The following is an 8,500-nucleotide window of genomic DNA, read 5'->3' on the forward strand; positions in this document are numbered from 1 at the left end:
GCTCAGCTTCAGAGAAGTGATTGATGGGGTAAAGGCAGGCCCAGACAATCCTTCAAATCATTTCCCTTTGAGTTGAGACTAAAGAGATCAGCAGTGTCTTATGGTCATAGATGTCACCCTTGGCTTTAGGTACCATCTCAAAAGTGTTTGTTGCAGTCATGGAGTCTGGGGTAGATGGTTCAGTGCAGCTCTTCCCCACCATTGGAACTCAAGTCCCCATGACAGTGGTTAGGTTGAATCATCTTCTAGTGTATTTACTAGAAAGTAGTCATAGAAACTCAGTTTGGGAATACAGTTTGAGCTATCAGTCTTAAAATATGCTCTGTAGGTGGAGTCAGGATATGATGGTAGAGTTGTGATAATTTCAGGAAATGGAAGATGAAAATAAAATATACAGTGTTAATCAGATACTTTGGAGTGACATATACATATAAAACATCCTTTCATATTCCTGGTTTTGATTGGAGAAATCACAATACTGACAAATGTGCTGAGGCCAGAATCTAAAAGGTAATGACTAGAGAAATTGCTCATGTTATGCAGAGCATTCAAAGCAATGCAGACATATCAAACTTCCTTTGAAATTTGCAGGCATAAAATTAATGTGTCTGATGATTTAAAGTTGGTGATAATTAATTCCATAAGTAGGGTCTCCTTGATGACTTTCTTAAAAATTTGCTTCTGAACAGGAATAGGTGCCCATGGTCTTAGGTGAATTTTATGGTGAATTTTATCTTCCTGTGAATCTTGGCCCTATGCCTAAGCATGGTATATTTTTTAAGAGGACAGCCACACAATATAGTTAACTAGCATTTGCTCTCACTGTTAAAATCCAGTAATATTATGAAATTATTTTTCTCTTTGTGCATATTTCTTAGAGGCTGGCAGAGGAAGAAACCTGAACAAATACTTTGATGAATTTAGATAAATAAACCATTTATTCGTGCCCAGAAAATAGAAGTTGGCTTGTTTATATTAATCAGATAATGGCAAGAATTGCCAAATTTGCTATTTCACTTCATTATTTATAAATTACACTAGTTAGATTTTATCTTTTAAAAATTCAGTTCAAGGCAGACTTATTTGGCATGCAATTAACTTTATTAATTATGAGCCTAAGGATAAATTATAAGTCCTGTTATTTTGTGTATTCACAGGCTCCCAACATCTCGTACCTATTCATTTCTCTGCTGTTTGTTCTAACTACCCTGCCTGCTCCCCTTCCCACAAAAATTCAGATCCTAGCTTTGGTCCTTGCCTTCTCCATGAAGTATCCCAGGTTCCCTATTTTGCTTTTTTTATGTTACCTTTAGAGATTTATTATCATTATTATTCTCTCATCTAAGCCACTCACTTGGTACATAGGCCCATATCTTGGTACATCGTCATGTATTGCCTGCCATGTGCAGTCTTTTTGTTTTGTTTAATATTCATCTGGTTAGGACTGATTATCACCTGGGTCAGCTCCTTGAGAGCAGAGGTCAAGTTGTATCTTGTTTTCCTCAAAGCAGAGAACACATCACTCTGACAGTGGCAGATACCGCATGAAGCTTTGTTGAATTCAATTTTGTCAGTGGATATGAAAACTAGGGAATTTCAAATAATAGAAAGGACAGTTTAGCGTTAATCTGGTTGTAGAATGACAGCCTCACTCATTTCTTCTTCATTTATTAATTTACTCGTCAGAGTTAAAACAGATTTAAGAAATGATATTATGAATGAGAAATCATTCTATTTTTTTTTTTTTTTGGTGAGGAAGATCAGCCCTGTGCTAACATCTGCCAATCCTCCTCTTTTTTTGCTGAGGAAGACTGGCCCTGGGTTAACATCTGTGCCCATCTTCCTCCACTTTATATGGGACGCCGCCACAACATGGCTTGCCAAGCGGTGTGTTTGTGCGCGCCCAGGATCCGAACCGACGAACCCCAGGCTGCCGCAGCGGAGCATGCGCCCTTAACCACTTGCACCACCGGGCCGGCCTGAGAAATCATTCTATTTTATGAGCTAATACTCATGTATGTACATGGGTGAACAGGGAAAATATACATATAGTGAGTCTGATATTTGGAGGTAGGGCCTAGTACCACTAGACGTTGAGTTTCAGTCTAGGTGATTGATTTGAGGTATTTTAGTTTCAGAGTGAATGCGTCTTTGAAGTTGGTGAGAATTAGAATGATAGTTCTCTTCTTCCCTTCCCCATGTGTTTTTCTGAGTATTCTCTTATAATGGAAGCTATATTTGTATTCCAGTTTCATTCTCTGTGTTTTCAAAATGTTTAGCTCCCCAGTAAAAGAACAAAGCTATGTTTACTTACGGCTATGCTCGTAAATATGGAAAGCACTAATGGCTAAATATTAAATTTTTTTTAACTTGGTTAGCAGACCAATTGACATTTTTTGTTACACCTGTCTTTTTGTTCAAGTTTTTTGGCTCTTACTTGAAAGATATTTTTTATTGTGGGAAATTGTATAACTTAGTGGTTAAGGTGTGGGCTTCTGTGTTAGAGACTTGATTTTGAACCCGTGCTCTGTTAAACTAAGATTTAGCATCTTTTTCAGTAAAATGGGGATAATAATCCTCTATATATGGGGATTAAATGAGATAATCCACGTGAAGCATAAAGCACAGTGCCTGACACAGTGAATATTAGCTTTTATTTGCATTTTTATTATTTGAGATTCTCCTGTCTCTATATTTTAATCAAGTAGTTTTTATATCTATAATTCTAGATTGTATCTAAATTTGCTTAGTTTGATCATATAATCAACATTCTTTATTAGGACTGTACAATTCAGATTTTGTGAACTCAAATTGGTTCTTGTTTTATTCCTTGTCAAAAATGTGAGTAAACTATTTGTATTTTTATTAACATAAATATCCTTAATTGATTAGTTATCTTATAATCAATACATTTTGATTTATAAGAAGACTGAGGAGAAATAGGGAAATGTAAAAATAACATTTTTTATGATTATAAAATGAATGTTTATTGCAAGAAATTTGGGAAATGCTGAAAGTATAAAAAAAGAAAATTAAAATCTTCTGTAATGCCACTCTCAATGCAACCAATGTTAGTGTTTTTGTGAAATTTCTTACAGTCAAAATGCCCAATGTTCTACAAGTCGTTTTTTCTTAATTTAGGAAATGTTTTTCTCTTTCTCGTTCCAGGGCTGTTCTTGGTCGGTTATATTTGTGGATCTCGATGCTCACAATCGCAATAGGCAAACTTTGTGCTCACTCTTACCCAGAGAATCAAGATCTCATGTGAGATATTTTTATGATAAATTAATATGAGCTATCATTTATGATTGTTATGTAATTTTGTTTACTTTTCTAAGAATGTGTTCCAGAATGTTAGAGGTTGCCAGCAGAGAAGAGAAGAGAGAATAGACGTTGCCTCTCACTTGCCTGGTCTGTGGAGGTCTTGTTCAGGAAGTGAGCAGAGCTGTGGACAAAGCTGCTTTGTCTTTCGAGTCTTTTGTAGAACAGGAGAAACGTAGACCTTTTATTTTTTCAGGAGGGAGTAGCAACATTATACCAAAATGAATTTTTTTGTCACAGAATATTAGAAAAATATTTTTCATAATTTATATTCCTTTTGAATAAAATTATTTTTCATGCTTCTTTTCTCTCATTCGAGTCACAATTTTTTTGGTCTGATAAACTTTTATATGCCTATAGTACGCAATTGTGGATTTTTATAGGGGTTATTTATGGCTCTATTCTTAGAAAACACTCAAAATGGAATAATTTAATTATTTAAAAATAACTGTTTTATAGAAGTAATGCAGGATTATGATAAAAGAAAAACAAAACCCACAAATAAGCGAATAATAATAATATAATATCCACTCGTTATTCCACCACTCAGTTATAATCTTAGGGTGACAACATTTGTGTTTATATGTTTTTATATATTTTTATATACATATATACTTTTCATTTTATAATACTGGGAGAATATTGTTCATAATATTTGATAATCTGGTTCTATGAATGGACATGTTTCCAGATCAATAAATGTTTCTACAATATAAACTTTAATGGCTGCTAATTTACTTATCTAATTGTTGGACATTTAGATTGTTTTGTGTTTTTCACTGATACCAAAAAATTGTTATGAGAAACTAAGTTTTAATGATTAGTTATTGGTGTTAAATTTTTACACACTGCCTTAATTAATATCTTAAAGTTTGAGTCCAGTTTTGAACCTTGAAAATACTCCTTATTGGTGAATAAAGTTTCATCTCCTCTGTAAGCTTCACTAAACCATACCATATAAGCGTCTGTGTGTCCCTTGCAGCACAGCAATCTCACTGTCAGTTAAAGACTTTTATTGACTTATTCTTGACTTATTTCTTATTTATTTACCTTTTATTATCTATTCCTTATTTATTGACTTATTTTTATCGGCTTTTCATCTCCATGCTTCTCCTTGGGCTGTGTTGATCATATCACTGCAGGCACTTACAGTCCCTTCTTTTTTTAATTGCTGCCAGAACACAGATGCTGCCCTGCTCCCCTGCATCACTTATCCTGCATTTGCCCTGGATGATGAAGTTCTGTTTAGCCAGACACTTGATAAAGTGGTTAGAAAATTAAAAGGAAAATATGGATTTAAACGTTTCTTGAGAGATGGATATAGAACATCACTGGAAGATCCCAACAGACGCTACTACAAACCAGCTGAAATGAAGGTATCAAAAACTATTCTATATCAGAGCATAACAGAGTGGTCAAAAGCACCGATTGAGGAGTCAGACTTCTTGGGTTTGACTTCTGGCTCTGCTACTTACTAGCTGTCTGGCCTTGGGCATGTTAATTAACCTCTCTGTGTTAATATTCTTCATTGGTAAAATAATAGTACCTACTATTATTGGTCCTATTATTGAGGTTCTTGTGAGGATTAAATGAGTTAGTATATATAAAAATGCTTAGATTGGTGCTTCGCACATCGTAAGCACTTGATAAGTGTTAGCTCTTACCACCAGTGAAGCCCATTTGCTCATATGGAGCCATATTGATTCATCGGGTGAATAATTCTTCTTTCACACTTTCAGAACTCTGCCTGCCTGTTTCATACCATTTGTCTCATGTAATAGAAAATATCTATTTGTGATCCAATTTTCAATCTGTTAAGCAAATGCTCTTTTTTTTTGTTTCACTTAGACACTTCCCTTTGAAATATAGTCCTCTAAATAATTAGTTTTAAAAAATTTTCTATTTCAAATATACATATGTACCACTATATCTAGATTTATACTAGGTGTTTTTAAGCTGTCCAGAAAACTATAACACCCCCCAAAATGGTAAGTGTGCCTCCACATTGCTGAATACAATTAGTGGGGTAGAGTGAAAATTATTTTTGTAAGCATTGTCATAATTTTGACTCATTCACTGAAGATAGGGAAAATCCCATGAATCTGTATATAAAAAATGTCCAGGCAGCATGGTACCTTGTAATTTGTTTGACAATTAAATACTCTTTTAAAATTTAGTATACACTTAGTTTTGCAGAACAGCGAGACACACTATTTATCATTTTATTTAATTTCACAATTGACTATCATTTGGGAGCATTAGGAGCCATTGTATTGTGTACATCTTTGAAACCTTACAGCAGTCTGTTAGATTGGGCCAAAAGATCCGTTTATCTCTTAAACACCTTGAGATGTTTCTTTTCTATTTAATACCTTTCCTGTGCTGATTTACAGCACTTACATTTGAACTGGACCCCCTGTAACTACCACCCTGCATACCTTCAAGTTTGGATCAGTCCAGCAGGCTCTCTCTATTTCCCACCTGTTGCTGAGCACCACTGAGAAAGGCCACAGCAGTGTGGATAGATGCCACCCCGGATTTAGGACATCCATCTTGGTTCAGTTCTCATCATTGCTTTCACTGCTTGTTAGTTCTGCTATGTGACCCTGCCAGGGACTCCTCTTATAAGCTTTTCAAAATTTTTTCCATTTGTACTCAAGTTCCCAGACTTGACTTCTCACTTTCTACTTGTTAGCCTTACATTTCTGTTTGGCCTCCTCCACTGCGTCTATCCTTCATCCATACTTACCTCCATATCTCTTGTCTCCCAGAAGTTGCTGTCTGTTCTTCATTCTAAGGCTAACCCTCCATATGTACACCCCATCCTGTTCTCTTTTACTTCCTAGGATTCTTGCTGTATCATTTGTCTTCTTCCCTGATAGATAGGTGTCTGTTTTGATCTCTTTCTTTTTGTCTCCGCATCTTCCCCACTTCTTCCTTTCCGCTGTTTTGCTTCCCCAACTCAAATCAGCTTCTTTTTCTTCACATAAACACAATGAAGTTCATCATTAAAAAAACAAACAGAAAACTCTCCCTCACCACTCACCCCTGTCTGCCTCCCATCGCCTCTCTCTTTGTGGCTACACTTCTGAAAAGCATGGTCCATTCTAGGTGTAGTACCTCGTTTGTCTCTACTCACTCCTTCACCTTATAACCCTGCTCCTCTTCCCAGTACTTCCGGTAGCTGTGCTGGCTTCAGTCAGTTTAGGTCACTGGGTCATAGTGATGCTTTTCTGGCCTTATTTCACTTATTTCCTTGGCATTTGGGTGTCTTAACTGAGTTCTCTTACTTGGAACGTTTTCTGTGACCCCATTCTCTTCCTCACTCTGCTTACTTCTCTCACTGTCTTTGTTAGTCTCCTCTGCAGGTTCCTCTTCTTCCACCTCTTAAATATTACTCTTCTCCTGGGTTCCATCCTTACTCTTCTGCTATTCATGCAATCATAGCTATCACTGTTAACTTTAGTGTCTCTATCCCTAACTCATACTTCTCCCCAGGAGTGCCCTACCATGTATCCACCTGCCTTCTGGACGTCCTCCCTTGGATGCCCTGCAGTCTGCTTATGTGCGTCTCCCGCTCTTCTGCCCAGGTCGCAAACCTGAGAGTCATCCTAGGCACTTCACTCTCACTCACCCCTCATTGTCACTCACCAAGGCTGACAGATTTAACCTTCCTCTCTATTAACTCCTTGGTTTAGGCTAGTGGTTCATAACCAAGAACAGTTTTGCTCCCCAGGGGACATTTGACAATATCTGCAGACATTTTTTCATTGTCACCACTTGGTGGGTGCTACTGGCATCTGGAGGTAGAGGCCAGGGATTCTACCAACATCCTGCAATGCACAGGATAGCCCTTACAACCAAGAATTATTTTGCCCAAAATGTCAATAAATGCTGAAGCGGAAAAACCTTGGTTTAGGCTATCATCTTTTCTCTTTGGATTATTCCCAGCAGCCTTCCAATTGGTCTCATTTCTTGCCCTAAAACTCTCTTCAACACTGCCTGCTGTCCATCTAGCAAGTAAATCTAATGAATAAATCTGATCCTGCTCAGTATTCAACAGTGGTTCTGTGTCGCTTCCAGATCAAAGTCTTAGTCTCTTAGCGTGACCTGCCAGGCTCTTCTTGATCTGGCTGGCCTGGCCCACCTGTTGGGCTTCAGCTTTCACTATTTCTTCCCTGCTTGTTCCAGAAATACTGAATTGCTGGTAGTTTCTTTAAGAAACTTTGTGCTTCCATGCATCTGTAGTTTATACTTTTGTTTCTCTGTGTGGAGTTCCCTTAGCTCATCTCCCTGGAGAAATCCATCAAGCATTAGCTGAAGCATCTCTTTTCCTATAAACCCTTCCCTGACCCCCTAGGCAGACTTGGGTCTTTCATTCCCTGTGTTTCTGGTATATCACGTATATAGATTTCATCGGGTGCTACAGTTGTTCGTTTACATGCCTGCCTCTCCCCTAGGCTGTGAGCTCTTGAGGGCAGCTTCTCTGTCTTTTTGTCTTCACAGCCCTCTGTCTAGTTGGTGCCAGGCATTACTGAGTACTTCGCAAATGCTTATTGAATGAATGACTACTATGTGTGATGGATTAAATGAATGAGCGTTTGAATAATAAGAGTTCTGAGAAAAATTTTTAAAAAAGAACAATGAAACTACTTATAAATCAGTCCAATTTTGTTATTACTATAAATGAATCTTTTATGTACATCCTAACTATAATTATTCTAATTAATATAATTTTCTAATTAATTTAGTGAAATTTTTAATATTTTATTTTTGTTTTAGCTATTTGATGGCATTGAATGTGAATTTCCCATATTTTTCCTTTACATGATGGTTGATGGTAAGTGAGCTTTCCTCCTGAAATTTAAGCTATAGGATATAAGTGGTTTAAAGAAGAGAAAAATGAAATATGACTCCTTTCAGCTAGCAAAATAGACTGCACACAGTGATGTTAACTGCTCTGCATTTTTGTACGCTACTCTTCTGCTTTCTGAGTGAATATTAAATCATTTTCTGTAAAAGAATTTAAAGAATTAAAGAAATACTTTATTTAAAAAATGATGCAAACATATTTTCATATTTGCAAAGAAGTTTTTTTATGAATAGAAATCACGAATACCATAATTCGTAACATTGTGAATATCTATAATATTTACACATATAAATAGAGATATTTCAA

The 8,500-nt window shown here is 36.5% G+C and overlaps 1 protein-coding gene across 1 annotated transcript; it reads left to right on the forward strand.

Annotated features, from left to right (window-relative positions):
- The first annotated feature begins 2,318 nt into the window (after positions 1-2,318).
- On the forward strand, positions 2,319-8,169 carry LOC131403877 (phosphorylase b kinase regulatory subunit beta-like). The gene is made up of 4 exons (XM_058538113.1): positions 2,319-2,324; positions 3,169-3,264; positions 4,500-4,697; positions 8,104-8,169. The coding sequence occupies exons 1-4, from the start codon at positions 2,319-2,321 to the stop codon at positions 8,167-8,169; spliced, it is 366 nt and encodes a 121-aa protein (XP_058394096.1).
- The last annotated feature ends 331 nt before the right edge of the window (positions 8,170-8,500 follow it).

The sequence above is a fragment of the Diceros bicornis genome, unplaced genomic scaffold, assembly GCF_020826845.1.
Source record: "Diceros bicornis minor isolate mBicDic1 unplaced genomic scaffold, mDicBic1.mat.cur scaffold_93_ctg1, whole genome shotgun sequence".
In the NCBI taxonomy this organism is placed as follows: domain Eukaryota; kingdom Metazoa; phylum Chordata; class Mammalia; order Perissodactyla; family Rhinocerotidae; genus Diceros; species Diceros bicornis.

Coding starts and splice junctions, on each gene's coding strand:
- LOC131403877 (XM_058538113.1), top strand. Junction 3,265..4,499: donor CCAGAGAATCAAGATCTCAT/GTGAGATATTTT, acceptor AATTGCTGCCAG/AACACAGATGCTGCCCTGCT. Junction 4,698..8,103: donor ACAAACCAGCTGAAATGAAG/GTATCAAAAACT, acceptor TTTTTGTTTTAG/CTATTTGATGGCATTGAATG.